The sequence below is a fragment of the Mixophyes fleayi genome, chromosome 12 (assembly GCF_038048845.1).
Source record: "Mixophyes fleayi isolate aMixFle1 chromosome 12, aMixFle1.hap1, whole genome shotgun sequence".
NCBI lineage: Eukaryota > Metazoa > Chordata > Amphibia > Anura > Limnodynastidae > Mixophyes > Mixophyes fleayi.
In genome coordinates this window covers 85,007,219-85,028,609 of record NC_134413.1, presented here as the reverse complement: position 1 = coordinate 85,028,609, position 21,391 = coordinate 85,007,219, and the positions used below count along the sequence as shown (strand labels likewise).

At 51.6% G+C, this 21,391-nt stretch overlaps 2 protein-coding genes across 9 annotated transcripts in view; one reads left to right on the top strand and one right to left on the bottom strand.

Moving 5' to 3' along the window:
• The first annotated feature begins 7,137 nt into the window (after window positions 1–7,137).
• Window positions 7,138–16,302, top strand: USF1 (upstream transcription factor 1). 6 transcript variants are annotated; one of them, XM_075193199.1, is made up of 11 exons: window positions 7,138–7,245; window positions 12,329–12,386; window positions 12,494–12,543; window positions 12,643–12,815; window positions 13,160–13,261; window positions 13,339–13,531; window positions 13,608–13,695; window positions 13,987–14,045; window positions 14,553–14,647; window positions 14,990–15,118; window positions 15,192–16,302. In XM_075193199.1, the coding sequence occupies exons 2-11, from the start codon at window positions 12,379–12,381 to the stop codon at window positions 15,279–15,281; spliced, it is 987 nt and encodes a 328-aa protein (XP_075049300.1). In that variant the 5' UTR covers window positions 7,138–7,245; window positions 12,329–12,378; the 3' UTR covers window positions 15,282–16,302. The 6 variants fall into 6 exon arrangements, with proteins under 6 accessions (XP_075049300.1, XP_075049305.1, XP_075049301.1 ...); XM_075193204.1 differs by having other exon boundaries at window positions 12,637–12,755; window positions 13,339–13,525; XM_075193200.1 differs by having other exon boundaries at window positions 12,637–12,815; window positions 13,339–13,525.
• Window positions 16,303–16,660: 358 nt separating this feature from the next.
• LOC142109135 (immunoglobulin superfamily member 11-like) overlaps window positions 16,661–21,391 on the bottom strand; it is a 41,982-nt gene continuing 37,251 nt past the window's right edge. Inside the window, exons 4-7 of one of the 3 annotated variants that reach the window (XM_075193195.1) lie at window positions 20,565–20,720; window positions 19,079–19,201; window positions 18,381–18,519; window positions 16,661–17,986 (exon numbers count right to left, since the gene is read on the bottom strand). In XM_075193195.1, the coding sequence (XP_075049296.1) occupies window positions 17,674–17,986; window positions 18,381–18,519; window positions 19,079–19,201; window positions 20,565–20,720 (731 nt within the window). In that variant the 3' untranslated portion in view covers window positions 16,661–17,673. The remainder of the gene's footprint in view (window positions 17,987–18,380; window positions 18,520–19,078; window positions 19,202–20,564; window positions 20,721–21,391) is intronic. The other 2 variants (XM_075193193.1, XM_075193194.1) reach the window with 2 other exon arrangements.

Below are 21,391 nucleotides of genomic sequence, written 5' to 3'. Positions count from 1 at the left end.
TAATATACACATTTAATAAATAAACCTAATTCCCTCATTCCAAACAGCCCCAGCAATAAATTAACAGCATTTACGTTTTAATATAACCATTTTCCACAACTATCCCCGGCATTAAATAATTTATATTAACATTTAATAAATAGCCCTCATCTCCAAATTCAATTAATAGCCCCAAAGCACACCAGCATTAAATTAAAGGTCCCGTCACCCCATCCTCATTTAATAGGCCTCACCAATAAATGAAATTTCCCCACCGTCACCCCACAAATAAAATAGCATCCATTAAATAATTAGCCCCAACCTAAACTCCACCATTAAATTAATACCCTACCTCCCACCTATGTATTACTAAGGTAGCCCCTCCATTCCTTCACATATTGTACCAGCCCCCCTCCCTACAGTGTTCTATATGAAGTCTCCCCCCATCCCTATAGTTGTCAGGATTCAAACCCAGGGCTCCTGCCTCTGTGGACTGCTGCTCTACAGACTGAGCTATTCTGGCTGCTGGACAGTTCCTTGCCTTTATTCTGTGTTCCAGATCAGTCCCAGTGATCTCCTGATGCTCCAGCATGCCTTAGCTCCACCCCCTGACTTCCTATAAAAGCCTGGCCAGTCCCAGTGATCTCATGATGCTCCAGCATGCCTTAGCTCCACCCCCTGACTTCCTATAAAAGCCTGGCCAGTCCCAGTGATCTCCTGATGCTCCAGCATGCCTTAGCCCCACCCCCTGACTTCCTATAAAGCCTGGCCAGTCCCAGTGATCTCCTGATGCTCCAGCATGACTTAGCTCCACCCCCTGACTTCCTATAAAGTCTGACCAGTCTCTGCCTCCAGTGCCTGATTATTGTGCTCCTTGCCTGTGATCAAGCTCCTGTTCCTGTTGCTTTTCCTACCTGCAGACATCTGCTACTCGTGTACTGACCTCTGCTTGCCCTCGACTTCACTTCTTCCCTACCATTGGACCTCATTGCCTCTCTATGTACCGTATCCGGCTACGTTACCATTCATATCATCTAATCTCCTGTTGGCCAGCCTTCCTCCCTGCCACTGGCCTCCTATCCTGTCTCTGGACCGTGACAATAGTGTTCTATGTGCAGACCCCCTATAGCGTTCTATGTACAGACCCCCTCCCTATAATGTTCTATATGCAGCCTCCCCCCCTATAGTGTTCTATGTGCAGACCCCCTCCCTATAATGTTCTATATGCAGCCTCCCCCTATAGTTTTCTATGTGCAGCCTCCCTCCCTATAGTGTTCTCTATGCAGCCTCCCCGCCCCTATAGTGTTCTATGTGCAGCCTCCCCCCTTATAGTGTTCTATATGCAGCCTCCCCCTTATAGTGTTCTATATGCAGCCTCCCCCCTATAGTGTTCTATATGCAGCCTCCCCGCCCATATAGTGTTCTATGTGCAGCCTCCCCCCTTATAGTGTTCTATGTGCAGACCCCCTCCCTATAATGTTCTATATGCAGCCTCCCCCTATAGTTTTCTATGTGCAGCCTCCCCCCTATAGTGTTCTATATGCAGCCTCCCCCCCTATAGTGTTCTATGTGCAGACCCCCTCCCTATAATGTTCTATATGCAGCCTCCCCCTATAGTTTTCTATGTACAGCCTCCCCCCTATAGTGTTCTATATGCAGCCTCCCCCCTTATAGTGTTCTATATGCAGCCTCCCCCCTATAGTGTTCTATATGCAGCCTCCCCGCCCCTATAGTGTTCTATGTGCAGCCTCCCCCCTTATAGTGTTCTATATGCAGCCTCCCCCTATAGTGTGCTATATGCAGCCTCCCCGCCCCTATAGTGTTCTATATGCAGCCTCCCCCATAGTGTGCTATATGCTGCCTCCACCCCTATAGTGTGCTATATGCAGCCTCCCCCCCTATACTGTGCTATATGCAGCCTCCCCGCCTATACTGTGCTATATGCAGCCTCCCCCCCTATACTGTGCTATATGCAGCCTCTCCCCCTTACTTACCTCTAGTTGCAGTGGTTGTTCTGCTGCATCGCTCCTCAGGTCAGACAGGAAGTGAAGTGAGAAGTTCCTGTCTGAGGCCATTCAGCAACAGGCAGCCTAATGATTGGCTGCCTGTTCCTTTCCACTGACCACCAATGCCTTTGATCGTTGGGTGGGGGGGGGCAGTGATACACGAGGCAGCCCTAGGCGCCATCATTAGGCCACAGGCTTAACGGGAAACTTCCCAGTAAGGCCTATGCACGATCTGCCCCTGCATGGAAGTGAGAGATAGGACGGTAATTTGGGTCAGAATTTTGTTTTAGTGATAGTATTATTATGTTACAAGTATGACAGGTATAGATGTAACAATGTGATAAATGTCCTGCTGTATGGCCAGTTTTGGCGTTCCTCCTGCCATATTACACATAGACAATCACCCCCCTATAGTGTTCTATATGCAGCCTCCCCCCTTATAGTGTTCTATATGCAGCCTCCCCCCCTATAGTGTTCTATATGCAGCCTCCCCCCTTATAGTGTTCTATATGCAGCCTCCCCCCCTATAGTGTTCTATATGCAGCCTCCCCCTTATAGTGTTCTATATGCAGCCTCCCCCCTTATAGTGTTCTATATGCAGCCTCCCCCTTATAGTGTTCTATATGCAGTCTCCCCCCTTATAGTGTTCTATATGCAGCCTCCCCCTTCTAGTGTGCTATATGCAGCATCCCCCTTATAGTGTGCTATATGCAGCCTCCCCCCTTATAGTGTTCTATATGCAGCCTCCTCCCTTATAGTGTTCTATATGCAGCCTCCCCCCTTATAGTGTTCTATATGCAGCCTCCCCCTTATAGTGTGCTATATGCAGCATCCCCCTTATAGTGTGCTATATGCAGCCTCCCCGCCCCTGTAGTGTTCTATATGCAGCCCCCCCCCTTATAGTGTTCTATATGCAGCCTCCCCCCTTATAGTGTTCTATATGCAGCCTCCCCCCATATAGTGTTCTATATGCAGCCTCCCCCCCTATAGTGTTCTATATGCAGCCTCCCCCTTATAGTGTTCTATATGCAGCCTCCCCCCTTATAGTGTTCTATATGCAGCCTCCCCCTTATAGTGTTCTATATGCAGCCTCCCCCCTTATAGTGTTCTATATGCAGCCTCCCCCTTATAGTGTTCTATATGCAGTCTCCCCCCTTATAGTGTTCTATATGCAGCCTCCCCCTTCTAGTGTGCTATATGCAGCATCCCCCTTATAGTGTGCTATATGCAGCCTCCCCCCTTATAGTGTTCTATATGCAGCCTCCTCCCTTATAGTGTTCTATATGCAGCCTCCCCCCTTATAGTGTTCTATATGCAGCCTCCCCCCTTATAGTGTTCTATATGCAGCCTCCCCCTTATAGTGTGCTATATGCAGCATCCCCCTTATAGTGTGCTATATGCAGCCTCCCCGCCCCTGTAGTGTTCTATATGCAGCCTCCCCCCTTATAGTGTTCTATATGCAGCCTCCCCCCCTATAGTGTTCTATATGCAGCCTCTCCCCCTATAGTGTGCTATATGCAGCCTCCCCCCTATAGTGTTCTATATGCAGCCTCCCCCTTATAGTGTTCTATATGCAGCCTCCCCCCCTATAGTGTTCTATATGCAGCCTCCCCCCCTATAGTGTTCTATATGCAGCCTCCCCCTTATAGTGTTCTATATGCAGCCTCCCCCCTTATAGTGTTCTATATGCAGCCTCCCCCTTATAGTGTTCTATATGCAGCCTCCCCCCTTATAGTGTTCTATATGCAGCCTCCCCCTTATAGTGTGCTATATGCAGCATCCCCCTTATAGTGTGCTATATGCAGCCTCCCCGCTCCTGTAGTGTTCTATGTGCAGCCTCCCCCTATAGTGTGCTATATGCAGCCTCCCTCCTTATAGTGTTCTATATGCAGCCTCCCCCTTATAGTGTGCTATATGCAGCATCCCCCTTATAGTGTGCTATATGCAGCCTCCCCGCCCCTGTAGTGTTCTATGTGCAGCCTCCCCCTATAGTGTGCTATATGCAGCCTCCCCCCTTAATGTTCTATATGCAGCCTCCCCGCCCCTATAGTGTGCTATATGCAGCATCCCCCTTATAGTGTTCTATATGCAGCCTCCCCGCCCCTATAGTGTTCTATATGCAGCCTCCCCCTTATAGTGTTCTATATGCAGCCTCCCCGCCCCTATAGTGTGCTATATGCAGCCCCCCCCCTATAGTGTTCTATATGCAGCCTCCCCCCTTATAGTGTTCTATGTGCAGCCTCCCCCTATAGTGTGCTATATGCAGCCTCCCCCCTATAGTGTTCTATATGCAGCCTCCCCCTATAGTGTGCTATATGCAGCCTCCCCGCCCCTATAGTGTTCTATATGCAGCCTCCCCCCTTATAGTGTTCTATATGCAGCCTACCCCCTATACTGTGCTATATGCAGCCTCCCCCTATAGTGTGCTATATGCAGCCTCCCGCCCCTATAGTGTTCTATATGCAGCCTCCCCCTATAGTGTGCTATATGCAGCCTCCCCGCCCCTATAGTGTTCTATATGCAGCCTCCCCCATAGTGTGCTATATGCAGCCTCCCCCCCTATAGTGTGCTATATGCAGCCTCCCCCCTATACTGTGCTATATGCAGCCTCCCCGCCTATACTGTGCTATATGCAGCCTCCCCCCCTATACTGTGCTATATGCAGCCTCTCCCCCTTACTTACCTCTAGTTGCAGTGGTTGTTCTGCTGCATCGCTCCTCAGGTCAGACAGGAAGTGAAGTGAGAAGTTCCTGTCTGAGGCCATTCAGCAACAGGCAGCCTAATGATTGGCTGCCTGTTGCTTTCCACTGACCACCAATGCCTTTGATCGTTGGGTGGGGGGGGGCAGTGATACACGAGGCAGCCTCCGGCGCCATCATTAGGCCCCAGGCTTAACGGGAAACTTCCCAGTAAGGCCTATGCACGATCTGCCCCTGCATGGAAGTGAGAGATGGGACGGTAATTTGGGTCAGAATTTTGTTTTAGTGATAGTATTATTATGTTACAAGTATGACAGGTATAGATGTAACAATGTGATAAATGTCCTGCTGTATGGCCAGTTTTGGCGTTCCTCCTGCCATATTACACATAGACAATCACCCCCCTAGCAGGCCGCAGCCGCACATTATATAGATGCCCCTGAGAGGCAGACGGAGAATCCTGCCCGGCCGCTGTGTGTATTAAACACAGCATTTCCTGCTAGCGGAGACATGTATGTAGTCTGCAGGCAGAACATCTACAGCTAGAAGTGCTAAGGATGCGGGTCGCTAACTCCCCCTAAAATAATCTAAGTCCGCCCCGAGATTGATCTCTCCCTCTTTAAAATGCTTAGAACATAACCATAAACCTTTCCCTTAACCTTAACTTGTAATACAAGACACCACAACGCCCTGATATGGTGGAGGGAGCTGTACTCAGCTTTGGCTACTAATCAATACTAATCAGGACGTCCCATCAGCATTCTGGAAACGGAACCCTTCTGGGTAACCTTAAAAGGGGCTGTACTTGCACCAAACCTAAGCGGAGTGGCCCATTACCTCCAGGACACCAGTTACCAGACCCACTGATGTTATCCACCCAGTACTCAGCAGTGCCCCCGCGTGACACCCCTCACAGGCTCCATAACAGCCGAGAGAGACCCCTCTCGGATGTCACTACTGCAATATCCTGAGGTCTAAGGAATAAGTCAGATGAGAGCAGATGGCAAAGTGTGAAAATCAGCTGCAAATTCCAGTTCCTGACACACTGGTGCCACCTGCAGGTGCTTCCACTACAGTTATATGTAGTTCTGTAATATACATGTGATACCTGTAAATATGCAGAATGGGTGAGCTGTGATATCATGACTTATAACTAGTGTGCTCTGATGTCATCACTTATTATTCATCGCCATAATCAGCTATTCACATAGAGGCAATAATTGCGCAGCGTTGTACAGAAAAGTGACTCACATCAGTCCCTGCCCCATTGGAGCTTACAGTCTAAGCTCCCCCCTCATGGTTTGGATTTAAAACCATGACATCAGTGCTGAGGCAGGACTGCCCCATAAATGATGAGATATGATGTCATCACTTATAGTTGATGAGCTGTGATGTTGTTAGATCTAAAATTCTGGTTCAAGTTTGCCTGTGGTGTCAAGTATATCTGGAAGCGCTTCAATCAGCTGGAGAGAATTGACACAGACCAAGTTCTGTATACAAGGAATATTCTCTGATTTATTGATACAAAGATACAGGTTTATGAAAAACGCTACTGGTTAACTTTCTCACGTATTCTTGAGGTGTTTACTTACTCCCCCTTCTAAGGACAGATGAGCCTATTATTCTTATCTCAAGGGGAGCTGGAGGTTCATCTCCTATATGTTATGTCCAAGGGCACAGCTCTCATACTACCAGCTGAACATGAAGCTACTTATTGTTCTCATATGTTGATACATTCTTCAGGTGTTCTCTATGTCAGCTTAACCTCAAGGCCGTGGGCTTACATCTTGTAAGACTGCAAATCAGCAGAGAAATGAATCATCTCTTTTAGCAAATACTACTTCTATGCAAATTGCAATAAATTGCTGAACAAAGGCCTTATGACTTAACAAAAAATCATATTTAACAATGTCATACTTACAACTGGTGGGCTCTGATGTCATCACTTATAGTTGTAGAGCTGTGATGTCATCACTTATAGTTGTAGAGCTCTGATGTCATCACTTATAGTTGTAGAGCTGTGATGTCATCACTTATAACTGGTTAGCTCTGCCACTATCGCTCCATTAAATATCTGGGAGACTAGTGTATTATAATAAGTAAAAGCTCCTTCTGTATATTATAAGGCAGGCCGGCCCAGCCTGTTGCTCTCCAGGTGTTTATGAAACTACAAGTCCCAACATGGTTTGCCAAAAGATAGTCAGCCATAGCTGGCAAGGCATGCTGGGACTTGTAGTTTTCCAGCCTGCTACAAGGGATATTAGAAGCTGAGCTCTTACAGCAGGCAGTGTATTATCACATATCACACACTGCAGTCACCGTGTCCAGAAAGAGCGGGAATAACTGTTATCAGAAGTACAGAGAACGGCCAGTAGTAAAGATGGCCGCCGCCTCGGAGACGCTGGAGAACCTGCCCACAATAAAGATGGCGGCATCAGCGGAAGCGCAGGGAACTTCCACCCACAATAAAGATGGCGGCGGCTGGGCGGTTCTGCGCATGTCTGGATTTCCATGGCTAGTTGGACCGGACCCGGCGCCTCAGAGCGGGGGGATAGTTTCAGGTATTCGGGGATGTTCCGCAGGTTCGGGTGGGATTGGGGTCTCTGGGGGGATGGGCGTAGTCTCTGAGTTGCCTGAGAAGGGGCGGGGCCTATCGGGCTTTGTCAGTGACACAGAGGCCTGAAAGCTGCAGCTGTCCCCGGGGGTCTACTGGGGTATTATTACTGCCCCCTCCTGTACCTGGGCATCAGGGCTGCCCCCTACCTCTTCCTGGGCATCACCCCTGCCCTTTACACCTCTCCCTGGGCATCACACCTCTCCCTGGGCATCACCCCTGCCCCTCACACCTCTCCCTGGGCATCACCCCTGCCCCTCACACCTCTCCCTGCCCCTCACACCTCTACCTGGGCATCAGGGCTGCCCCCTACCTCTTCCTGGGCATCACCCCTGCCCTTTACACCTCTCCCTGGGCATCACACCTCTCCCTGGGCATCACCCCTGCCCCTCACACCTCTCCCTGGGCATCACCCCTGCCCCTCACACCTCTCCCTGCCCCTCACACCTCTACCTGGTCATCACCCCTGCCCCTCACACCTCTCCCTGCCCCTCATACCTCTACCTGGTCATCACCCCTGCCCCTCACACCTCTCCCTGCCCCTCTACCTGGGCATCACCCCTGCCCCTCACACCTCTACCTGGGCACCACCCCTGCCCCTCACACCTCTACCTGGGCACCACCCCTGCCCCTCACACCTCTACCTGGGCATCACCCCTGCCCCTCACACCTCTCCCTGCCCCTCTACCTGGGCATCACCCCTGCCCCTCACACCTCTACCTGGGCACCACCCCTGCCCCTCACACCTCTACCTGGGCATCACCCCTGCCCCTCACACCTCTCCCTGCCCCTCACACCTCTACCTGGGCATCACCCCTGCCCCTCACACCTCTCCCTGCCCCTCTACCTGGGCATCACCCCTGCCCCTCACACCTCTCCCTGGGCATCACCCCTGCCCCTCACACCTCTCCCTGGGCATCACCCCTGCCCCTCACACCTCTACCTGGGCATCACCCCTGCCCCTCACACCTCTCCCTGCCCCTCACACCTCTCCCTGGTCATCACCCCTGCCCCTCACACCTCTCCCTGCCCCTCTACCTGGGCATCACCCCTGCCCCTCACACCTCTACCTGGGCACCACCCCTGCCCCTCACACCTCTACCTGGGCACCACCCCTGCCCCTCACACCTCTACCTGGGCATCACCCCTGCCCCTCACACCTCTCCCTGCCCCTCTACCTGGGCATCACCCCTGCCCCTCACACCTCTACCTGGGCACCACCCCTGCCCCTCACACCTCTACCTGGGCACCACCCCTGCCCCTCACACCTCTACCTGGGCATCACCCCTGCCCCTCACACCTCTCCCTGCCCCTCTACCTGGGCATCACCCCTGCCCCTCACACCTCTACCTGGGCACCACCCCTGCCCCTCACACCTCTACCTGGGCATCACCCCTGCCCCTCACACCTCTCCCTGCCCCTCACACCTCTACCTGGGCATCACCCCTGCCCCTCACACCTCTCCCTGCCCCTCTACCTGGGCATCACCCCTGCCCCTCACACCTCTCCCTGGGCATCACCCCTGCCCCTCACACCTCTCCCTGGGCATCACCCCTGCCCCTCACACCTCTACCTGGGCATCACCCCTGCCCCTCACACCTCTCCCTGCCCCTCACACCTCTCCCTGGTCATCACCCCTGCCCCTCACACCTCTCCCTGCCCCTCTACCTGGGCATCACCCCTGCCCCTCACACCTCTACCTGGGCACCACCCCTGCCCCTCACACCTCTACCTGGGCACCACCCCTGCCCCTCACACCTCTACCTGGGCATCACCCCTGCCCCTCACACCTCTCCCTGCCCCTCTACCTGGGCATCACCCCTGCCCCTCACACCTCTACCTGGGCACCACCCCTGCCCCTCACACCTCTACCTGGGCATCACCCCTGCCCCTCACACCTCTCCCTGCCCCTCACACCTCTACCTGGGCATCACCCCTGCCCCTCACCCCTCTACCTGGGCATCACCCCTGCCCCTCACACCTCTCCCTGGGCATCACCCCTGCCCCTCACACCTCTCCCTGCCCCTCACACCTCTACCTGGGCATCACCCCTGCCCCTCACCCCTCTACCTGGGCATCACCCCTGCCCCTCACACCTCTCCCTGGGCATCACCCCTGCCCCTCACACCTCTCCCTGGGCATCACCCCTGCCCCTCACACCTCTCCCTGGGCATCACCCCTGCCCCTCGCACCTCTCCCTGGGCATCACCCCTGCCCCTCGCACCTCTACCTGGGCATCACCCCTGCCCCTCGCACCTCTACCTGGGCATCACCCCTGCCCCTCGCACCTCTCCCTGGGCATCACCCCTGCCCCTCGCACCTCTCCCTGGGCATCACCCCTGCCCCTCACCCCTCTACCTGGGCATCACCCCTGCCCCTCGCACCTCTACCTGGGCATCACCCCTGCCCCTCACCCCTCTACCTGGGCATCACCCCTGCCCCTCACACCTCTCCCTGCCCCTCACACCTCTACCTGGGCATCACCCCTGCCCCTCACACCTCTCCCTGGGCATCACCCCTGCCCCTCGCACCTCTCCCTGGGCATCACCCCTGCCCCTCACCCCTCTACCTGGGCATCACCCCTGCCCCTCGCACCTCTACCTGGGCATCACCCCTGCCCCTCGCACCTCTACCTGGGCATCACCCCTGCCCCTCACCCCTCTACCTGGGCATCACCCCTGCCCCTCACACCTCTCCCTGCCCCTCACACCTCTACCTGGGCATCACCCCTGCCCCTCACACCTCTCCCTGGGCATCACCCCTGCCCCTCGCACCTCTCCCTGGGCATCACCCCTGCCCCTCACCCCTCTCCCTGGGCATCACCCCTGCCCCTCGCACCTCTCCCTGGGCATCACCCCTGCCCCTCGCACCTCTCCCTGGGCATCACCCCTGCCCCTCACCCCTCTACCTGGGCATCACCCCTGCCCCTCACACCTCTCCCTGCCCCTCACACCTCTACCTGGGCATCACCCCTGCCCCTCACACCTCTCCCTGGGCATCACCCCTGCCCCTCGCCCCTCTACCTGGGCATCACCCCTGCCCCTCACCCCTCTACCTGGGCATCACCCCTGCCCCTCGCACCTCTACCTGGGCATCACCCCTGCCCCTCGCACCTCTACCTGGGCATCACCCCTCTACCTGGGCATCACCCCTGCCCCTCGCACCTCTCCCTGGGCATCACCCCTGCCCCTCGCACCTCTACCTGGGCATCACACCTCTCCCTGGGCATCACCCCTGCCCCTCGCACCTCTCCCTGGGCATCACCCCTGCCCCTCGCACCTCTCCCTGGGCATCACCCCTGCCCCTCGCACCTCTACCTGGGCATCCCCCCTGCCCCTCGCACCTCTCCCTGGGCATCACCCCTGCCCCTCGCACCTCTCCCTGGGCATCACCCCTGCCCCTCGCACCTCTCCCTGGGCATCACCCCTGCCCCTCGCACCTCTCCCTGGGCATCACCCCTGCCCCTCGCACCTCTCCCTGGGCATCACCCCTGCCCCTCGCACCTCTCCCTGGGCATCACCCCTGCCCCTCGCACCTCTCCCTGGGCATCACCCCTGCCCCCCGCACCTCTCCCTGGGCATCACCCCTGCCCCCCGCACCTCTCCCTGGGCATCACCCCTGCCCCCCGCACCTCTCCCTGGGCATCACCCCTGCCCCTCACACCTCTCCCTGGGCATCACCCCTGCCCCTCACACCTCTCCCTGGGCATCACCCCTGCCCCTCACACCTCTTCCTTGGCACCACCCCTGCCCCTCACACCTCTCCCTGGGCATCACCCCTGCCCCTCACACCTCTCCCTGGGCATCACCCCTCTACCTGGGCATCACCCCTGCCCCTCGCACCTCTACCTGGGCATCACACCTCTCCCTGGGCATCACCCCTGCCCCTCACACCTCTCCCTGGGCATCACCCCTGCCCCTCACACCTCTCCCTGGGCACCACCCCTGCCCCTCACACCTCTCCCTGGGCACCACCCCTGCCCCTCGCACCTCTCCCTGGGCATCACCCCTGCCCCTCGCACCTCTCCCTGGGCATCACCCCTGCCCCTCGCACCTCTCCCTGGGCATCACCCCTGCCCCTCACACCTCTTCCTTGGCACCACACCTGCCCCTCGCACCTCTCCCTGGGCATCACCCCTGCCCCTCGCACCTCTCCCTGGGCATCCCCCCTGCCCCTCGCACCTCTCCCTGGGCATCCCCCCTGCCCCTCGCACCTCTCCCGGGGCATCACCCCTGCCCCTCGCACCTCTCCCGGGGCATCACCCCTGCCCCCCGTACCTCTGCCTGGGCATCAGGGCTGCCCCCCCATACCTCTGCCTGGGCATCAGGGCTGCCCCCCGTACCTCTGCCTGGGCATCAGGGCTGCCCCCCCGTACCTCTGCCTGGGTGGTGATGTATATAGTTGTCAGGTGCAGCACCAGTGACCTGATGGCTGAGTACCTGGCTCTGGCGCAGGGTGCAGTATAATTGTGAAGGTATTTGGGGATCGGTCTCATGTAACTGATGGCTGTCCCGTGTGGGCCATGTTGGTCTCTGCTTCTTACATAAACTCACACTGCAGCCATGCAGAATTAGTACCCGAATTATCAGTCTCCTAATAAACCCTAATCTCCAATTTATTAACACGACATTCCCACGTGTGCATTACTGACAGAACCCTAATAAATGTGGGACCCCCCCATCCTAATAAATGTGGGACCCCCCCACCCACATTTGGGAGCACTATTTGCTGGTTATTGTATAATACAGCTCAGTTACAGCATTTATCCACCTCCCCTGCTGTTCAGGTTATTACCCCCCTGCGGTGATTAGATGGCCCTGGGTACATGATGGAAGTCTGTCGGATATTAGAGCACTGCACAACCATCTGTCTGTGACTACCAGCCGCCTGGGTGCTGCTCAGTGGGCACAGAGAGGAATGGGTAAAAGCCTATGCTCCTAGGTGTGTGCAGGGCCCGGGGATGTCCCCAGCTGTACTGTCAGACGTCTCCGGTCCAGGTACAAGTACTGATTGTTTCTCTCTCCTTGCAGAGTCTACAGGCAGCCTGGAAGACACATCTGATGTGTAACAGAGCAGAGAAATGAAGGGGTGAGGGTCACTGCACGTTACATGCAACGATTGCCTATGTTCTGTGCTATGTAGCGTGTTGCTATGTAGAGTTGTGCGTAGTTTTGCTGATTTGCTTTCTCTTGTAGGCAGCAGAAAGCGACAGAGATTGAGGAAGGCACTGTCCGTGTTCAGGAAGGTGAGCGCTGATGTGTTTATATGTAGTGGTCCCGATGGCACTATGAGGTACAACAGTGGGTGTCACTGAGAAGTTCCGTCTCTTCCTCACAAGGTGCAGTGGCGACAGGTGAAGATCCCACCAGTGTTGCGATCGCTAGTATCCAATCAGCCGCCACTTTCTCAGATCCCGGCGTTAAGTATGTGTTCCGCACAGACAGCGGAGGTACACAGGTAGGTGACACAGGAAGGATGATGGAAGCGGTATCCTGTCTGGCAGAGTACACTGACGGGGTAAATAAACACTATATCATTCTGCCTCTTTCTACATCAGAGGATAACTCAACTTTTATTATTTCTTAGCAATGGATTCACTGTGGTTTAATTAGTAATTGTGCGGAAAGAACCTTCAGGTAACTTTAGCTTTCTGGGTGCAGCCCCCTTACTTTGCTGGCGATGGCTGTCACTTAGTGCTTCCTTGTGCATATTGAGCCCAGCACCTAATACATCGGACATGGAAATCTAGTTAATCTTAAACCACCAGGACTTCTTTGCTGAAAGTGTATTAAACGTTAGAGTTGTCTTTTATACCGGAGCCTGTTACTGCCCCTGAAGGAGTCTCCGTGTTTCCCCTGCAGGTAATGTATAGGGTCATACAAGTAGCAGAGGGACAGTTGGATGGACAGACGGAAGGGAGCGGCGCCATCAGCGGATTCCCTGCAGCCCAGTCTATGACCCAGGTAACTCCTATATTCCTGTGTAACCCTCACCTGTCGCTGGTGAGACTGGAAAGTAAAGGGTCCTCTCTGGTCTGCAGGCCGTCATCCAGGGTGCATTTACCAGCGATGATACCGGGGAGAACGATGTCTCCGCCACGGAGACCCATTACACCTATTTCCCCGCTGTGGCGGATACCAGTACATCGGTAGGAGGCGGAGCCACCGCAACCACAGTAGTAACGACGCAGAACAGCGAGGCTCTGCTAGGACAAGCCGCCTCCACGGGTGCGGGTAAGACCAGGCCGTTTGTGTAACATGACCTGAGCCTACAGGTCCCTGACCTAATCCCTCCCTCTTCTCCTGCCAGGTCAGTTCTTTGTAATGATGTCCCCCCAGGACGTGCTGCAGGGCGGGGCTCAGCGCTCCATCGCCCCAAGAACTCACCCGTACTCGCCGTGAGTATTTCTCTTCTGATCTATGCCCATTGTCCAGTCCCAGAAGTGTGACATCTAGGAAGTGAGGAAGAGTAGGAACGTTACAGATAAATCTAAGTGAAGGATACAGACATAACAATGGGAGGTGGAAGGGATTAACCCCAAACCTCTGATCTCATGACCTGTAGTGCCGCAGAATAGAGCTTGGGTCTCGCTGACGCCACAAAGTGAAAATAACCCTTTGTTTAATATCGGGGTGGTTACGTTTTACTCATACTGAGCGGTTTCCGTGCTCTGCTCTTCTCCCACCAGGAAATCAGACGGCCCTCGCACCACACGGGATGAGAAGAGAAGGGCTCAGCACAATGAAGGTACGTCAGCCTGCACTACCCTCTACCATGTTTCTGGGGCAGGGATTCATCCTTGGAGAGACCCTATGCTGAATTTTGTGGATGGTTCTATTGTTTCCTTCTCCCAAAAGTACATCAGCCAGATACCTGGCGTTCCTCTCTGGAGTGCTGGCTCCATACATCCCCCTCCTCCGGCTGATTGAATCTAGCATGGGCCCTGAATGTACGGACGCTGGGGTTCCCATTTTCACCCACTAAAACACTCCTAATTCTTCCATATCTGCTGCTGAACACTGAGCAGACAAGTATGTTAATGTGAAACTGATCGCCAGACGTAAGTTATAATGTACACATACCCATAGCTGGGCTCCAGCTCCTACTGTGATAAACCTGCCATCCAGTTACATACACTTAGTTTATTAATTGCAAATATTTCAGGAAAAACGAGCCCTGAGGTATGAAGCTCCTCCTCCTTGGGGGTGACTGTAGTTACGGCACAATATATGAATGTGATCTCTCTCCTCGCAGTGGAACGTCGCCGTCGGGACAAGATCAACAACTGGATCGTTCAGCTCTCTAAGATCATCCCTGACTGTTCCATGGAGAACACCAAGTCGGGACAGGTATGGAGGACGCTCATTACACAATGGGCCTCATTTAGAGCTAGTAACAAACCGGAAAAAAAAGTAAATTTGTACCTGGGCAAACCCCATACGGGTAGAAAATGCTATTTATTCCTTTGCATGCTGGGGCAGTGTCTGCTTCTGTGGTACACCACTTGTTTTCTTTGCTCTACTCCAACATCTTCCCTTAAATAGATCTTGAGCTGGACTGTGGTTGGGTCTCTGAGCCAACCAGAAGCCTTGTCCTTCTGTGTTCATATGTGGCCCTAAGCCTGGAATGACTCCTTTTTATCTACGAGATTGACTCCCAGGTCCTCCCCCTTATAATGCCTCTTCCTACAGAGTAAGGGCGGTATCCTCTCTAAGGCCTGTGACTACATCCAGGAACTGCGCCAAGGCAACATGCGTCTGTCCGACGAGCTACAGAACCTGGAGCAGTTGCAGATGGATAATGAGCTGTTAAGGCAACAGGTGTGTAACCGGTGCTGATAGGTGAGGATTTGGGAAGAGTGAATAATGATATTAACCAGTTCTCATCCACTAGGTGGAGGATCTGAAGAACAAGAACCTCATTCTTCGAGCACAGCTCCGACACCATGGCGTGGAAATAATCATCAAGAATGACACCCGTTGACAGGAGCCGGAGCGGTCGGGGAGAATGATACAATTAAACTATGTTCTCGCACAGCGGACCAATATTTCATAGCTTCCACCGAATATCCTGCATTGTTTTCCTTTCCTCGGACAAGTGTCCAGCCTGCTACTGCTCCGAGATAATACCACACTGTAAATATCCTGGTCAGCAATAAGCCTGGGGTGTCCCTGAGCGGAGGAAGAGGACCCAGCCTGCGGGAGGATCTGTAGAAATGTATATTTGTCCATTTTTTTGTACTTGTCTTGAATGCTCGGTGCTGACCTTGCTTTGTAATTTTTCTTTTTATTAGATTATAATGTGCTGTACAGTCAGGTTTTCTCTTTATTTATGGAGGAGCCCTTTCTTCCTCCGCTCTATCCTGGCCCCCCGGCTTCTTATCTGCGAGCCGTGGTCTAGCTCCTCGCAGGGTGTGAGACGAGAGCCTGGCCCCAGCTCTTGTGTCCTTCCTAAAGAGCCCCTCTACCCCCTGTGTGCCTGAGTCCTTCCTGGACTATGGTCCCAGATTCTCTTCCGTATTCAAGCACAATGTTGTAGACCTATTCAGGGGTAAAGGAGGCTGTCCTAGCACTCACCCATCCACGCCTCCTTACTCCAGCGGCAGCCATGCTTTGTACCCAGGGTCGAGAGGGTGGCACTCTCTAAAGTAGAGGAATGGGACCTACGGGAGGGAGAACGCAAGCTTCCAATAGCTGCATTTACAATTTATTTGATGCAAAAATCTCATGGACTCGTTTTGTTTCTTTAAATACAAATTTCCCCCCTTTCTCCAATCCGGTGCTGTTGTCCCTGGCTCCCTATCTCCCGAAGCACTTCTAGCTCCTAGGCAGCAGTCCACACTTTTCTGTTCATTTGGGGTTTTAGATAATACCCCTTCTTCAGGCCCACCTACTCATTACCCGTCTCCAGCCCTGGGGGGGTCCTAGTCCATGGTGCTTGACCATATTCTTACTGCGGCAGTCAGTTATGTATTAACCTGAATAAATGCCATATTTATACCGTATAGAGATGGTGTCTCAGCTGGTTAATATCTCTGTGCGGGCATTGTACAGTTTCTGGGACCCTTCATGTACTCGGTGATGTGAGGGGTGGTCTACTGCAATGGTGGATATACTGTAACGGAACGTAACTTATCTATAGGGTCACCCTCCTGTCAACCCCATATTTTATACTGCAATATCAACATTTGTTACAACGCTTCCATCTTATGCAAATGAGTAAAATGTGGGAGTGGTTTAGGGAACGCCACCTGTGTAGAATAGAGGTGGTTTTGCATGTGTTGAATCAGCACTCGGCTATGTAGGAAATGATCTCCTCTTAGGAAAAGAGAACGGCTAGAAACATCTGATACTAAGAAACCAGAGAAATACATTTATTATAAGAGACTTGTACATCCTAAATATGGTGGAACAGGAGCTGTTCCATCTATGGTCTTATTAATTCTTAGATTACCATCTAGAATACTATACATTGCTATTAGTAAACTGCACATTCTAAACCTTGAAGTAATAAATCCGGGTTATTTATAAACTGATCCCAAACACAAGGATATGTGGCGCATGTAGACCTCCGTTAAATCTGGTTTTAGTTTAAATTTTTATGCCTGATTCTTTTTTTGGGGGATTTTGTATTCCTTCTAAATATGATTGTGATGTGACATAGGGTGTATAGTGTCACCATCCATGTGCTGAGACATAGGGTGTGTAGTGTGACTATCCATGTGCTGAGACATAGGGTGTATAGTGTCACCATCCATGTGCTGTGGGTTAGGGTGTCTGATGGGACCATCCATGTGCTGTGGGTTAGGGTGTCTGATGGGACCATCCATGTGATGTGGGTTAGGGTGTCTGGTGGGACCATCCATGTGATGTGGGTTAGGTTGTCTGATGGGACCATCCATGTGATGTGGGTTAGGGTGTCTGATGGGACCATCCATGTGATGTGGGTTAGGTTGTCTGATGGGACCATCCATGTGCTGTGGGTTAGGGTGTCTGATGGGACCATCCATGTGCTGTGGGTTAGGTTGTCTGATGGGACCATCCATGTGATGTGGGTTAGGGTGTCTGATGGGACCATCCAAGTGATGTGGGTTAGGGTGTCTGATGGGACCATCCAAGTGATGTGGGTTAGGGTGTCTGATGGGACCATCCAAGTGATGTGGGTTAGGGTGTCTGATGGGACCATCCAAGTGATGTGGGTTAGGGTGTCTGATGGGACCATCCATGTGATGTGGGTTAGGTTGTCTGGTGGGACCATCCATGTGATGTGGGTTAGGGTGTCTGATGGGACCATCCAAGTGATGTGGGTTAGGGTGTCTGCTGTAAAACAGACAATCTACAGAGCCGTTACTTTGGTCCTAATGACTCCTATTAGACTACACTAAGTAGCCGGAGTTGACTGAGTACAGAGATGATTGGAAAGCTGGTGTGGGTACAGGGCTGGTGTTCTCTTCGTCGTCGTCCTCGCTGTCTGTTACAGAGTCGTCTGTCCCTGAGGGCATTCTCTGCGGTCTGATGTTAGGTGTGATGGAGACCTGACTCCGCCGGACACTGTAGAGGATGTGAGTAGACGGCTGCTCCTTCGGAATACCTGCCAACCACACAGATGGGGCCACCCTGCTGGATACGGTGGTGTCACCGAATGGGCTCTTGGTTACATGAAGTAGTCCTGAAGAAAGATTATCCACCCTATAGAGAGGGAAAATGTGACATTGATTGTATGTTGTAATCCAGCCTGTCGCAATGTAATCACAAGTGAAAGACCATTTATTGTGTTAGAAGAATATACGTTAATGGGGGTATATTTGTAGGAAAGTGAAAATGTTCTTTATGAAACAACAAATTCTAAGTGTCAGAAAAACAAAAGCCTGCCTTCTTTATTCTTATTTACATAAAGTGGAAATCCAAGAAATGGGGATATAACATCTTAGGGACTAGTTTGTCACTTTCCCAAACCTTTACCTGGACATCTCTCATTCCCATCACCGTCCCCAACCTTTACCTGGACATCTCTCATTCCCATCACCGTCCCCAACCTTTACCTCGTCATCTCTCCCTCCCGTCACCATCTTCCAACCTTTACCTGGACATCTCATGTTCCTGTCGCTTTCCCCGACTCTGCTGGTGTAGGGACAAGACCAGAGCAAAGAGCACCAAGAGAACTAATCCCATAATCAGGGTGATTGTGATGGCAGTGAAAATGCCCATTGAGCTGAGTCCTCCTGTAACACAGAAGAGTAGAACTGGTATCCGTCACCAATATGTACACGATATGATGGATTCATAAGCAGCATCTGGACAGCAAATTGAAAACATTCTCCAAAGTGTATGATTTAATAAAAATAATACAGCACCGATAGATCCACATTTAATGCTGCACGATCACTTCCCAATTAGTATATTACTCCATCCCTTTTTCACAGCAGTGTTGTATAATATCAGCCCTATTTCTGCCCTCGGCCTGGATACTTCTACCAATTCTCCACAGTAGGCCGCACTCCTGATGGAGCTGAATGTACGGCCTCCGCAAGCAGCTCTACCAGGAACAATGAGATCCAGTACCCAGAGTGAGAATGAGTATGGCTATGGGTGTAACTAGACAGTTGTGGGCCCCCGTGTCTTGCCCAATAGTGGAAAAACTCATATATATTTGACTAGTCCCCCTCATCTGTGGGGCCGTTGGCATCTGTACTTGTGCTAGTGATGTCCCTGTGTAGGTAGACATGGTAAATACTGTGTGTTTTGTGGGTAATTCTTCCACTGGTACCATCAGCCACTCACCTACACGTAGGTGCAGCTCCACCGCACAGGACTGAGAGCCCAGCTGGTTGGTCACCGTACAGCGATACAGACCGGACGTTTCCGATGTCAGGTTTGTAAGAGAAACAGAACCACGATAATCTGCTGGAACAACAGGTGCATTCAGCTTTAAGTATTCTCTGGTATGTAAATCTATCCATATATGGTTGTTCCATAATCTCATACTGACTGTGTGGACAGAGAATGCTACAACAAAGGATCATAGACATTTCTAGATATCATTTTCAGGAGATGTAACATGATTAATGAACGAATGCAATTTATGGGAAATTGAGTGAAAGGGTAGAGGAAGCCATGTTTTGTGGACCAGTCCTCCGATCCATTGGTTGTAACATTTACAAATGTACGGGAAGAAATTCCCAAACTCTTGAGTATCTGTCTTAATATTATCTCATTCATTTACGCTCAAAGAGGTTCCTTAAAGTGTCCTTCAGTATGGTCACTGGCAGGAAACTTGATTGTGTCTCTTATGATGAAACCCTAGTTCCAAATACTTCCAGGACTGACAACTTTCTGAAACATGTATGTATGTTCTATCAGCTGCTAAGAAGTGTGAGGACCGGGGGAACCTCTGCCGTCCTGATAGAGATGGAGCTTGTTCTGAGCAGATAGCCGGGATTAACAGTGGATCAGTGGTCAGGAGATCTGTACTTAGACGTTGAGACTTTAGAGAGCTCTTTCTTATGACCGTAGCCTCCCCTCAGGCTCCTTTTCAGGCCATGTTATTCACATCACATGTGTCTCATGTCACCTGATTCGACTGACCTGCTAATCGATTTGAGATTTTGGTAGGCAGTCAGGTGATAATTGTCCAAGTTTTGGGATTGACTAACAAGTGCTGGCCTAGAGCCATGTTTTTGTTTCTAAAATGAAGTAGTGTTTGTATAGGGTCAAATGGAATTGGGCAGCACGGTGGCCTAGTGGTTAGCACTTCTGCCTCACAGCGCTGGGGTCATGAGTTCCATTCCCGACCATGGCCTTATCTGTGTGGAGTTTGTATGTTCTCCCCGTGTTTGTGTGGGTTTCCTCCGGGTGCTCCGGAAACATACTAGTAGGTTAATTGGCTGCTATCAAAATTGACCCTAGTCTCTCTCTGTCTGTCTGTGTGTATGTTAGGTGATTTAGACTATAAGCTCCAATGGGGCAGGGACTGATATGAGTGAGTTCTCTGTACAGCGCTGCGGAATCAGTGGCGCTATATAAATAAATGGTGATGATGATGATGATGATGAAATGGAAGTGGAAATTTAGAAATGACATTATGGAAAATTTAGATTAAAATTGAATTGAATGATTGGAGGGCATTAGGGTTCCCACAGTGCAGTGTGCTGAGGGTTGGACCTTCCCTTTATCCCAGAGTCCCATAACATCCGGTTCCAGAAACGATACAGAGAGGTTCTGGGGAGCAGTTGATGGATTTAATGGAACCCACAGTTGAACTTCTCACCTTCTAGGCTGGTGATGAGCAGTTGACCGTCAGGCGGGATTTTCTCCCATTTGACCGTTGGTGCTGGAATCCCTTCTCTTACTGAGCATCGCAGATTAATCCTTCCCCCTTCTTGGCTCTGACCTTCGCTCGAACATTCAGGATTTGAGGGTGGGACTGCAGAGATAGAATACAAATATAAATCGTTTTCCAAGTTCAAAAATAACCATTAGATTGATTTCCAGGAGAAGATGAACGTGTGTTTCAGTGAACAAACAGTGACAACTTTTATCTAGTTGTAGCCTTAATACAGACTTACACCAAGTGGTGTTCCACTGATAAGATATAATTTATAACACAGATTCTGAGACACTTGGGCTGCAGACCTCTGATCTAAAGCTGGGTACACACTAACGTGATATCTGACCTACCAGTCAGTTATTGTGTGATCTGTAGTGTGTACCCAGTTTACTCCATGACAACTCTTCAACAAATTCAACCCCCACCCCATCCGAGCCCCCACTTCCTTCAAACATTTAAATATGAACTCTATGTAAATGTGACAGAAATATGACAAAAGGAGGTAATGGGATTACGTTCACCAAAACCACTTATTAATGTTTCACACTTAAATCACATACACATGTAGCATGAGCCTCCATGGGCTTCGTATGTTCACAAAGAATCACGGAGAATACACTAAATTGATTTAATCTGAAAAATGTTTCCAAGGCTTAGTTATAAAAAAAGTTAATGACAATACATACAATAAATTGCACAAATAAGTTTCAGAAATAAAATAGAAAATAAAACCAGAATCACTACTTACTAGTTAAGACTTGGCATGT

Excerpts from the sequence above, each read along its gene's own strand:
- USF1 (XM_075193198.1), top strand. Across the intron at positions 12,544-12,636 it reads CACTGTCCGTGTTCAGGAAG|GTGCAGTGGCGACAGGTGAA; the intron begins GTGAGCGCTGAT and ends CTTCCTCACAAG. Across the intron at positions 15,119-15,191 it reads ATGAGCTGTTAAGGCAACAG|GTGGAGGATCTGAAGAACAA; the intron begins GTGTGTAACCGG and ends CTCATCCACTAG.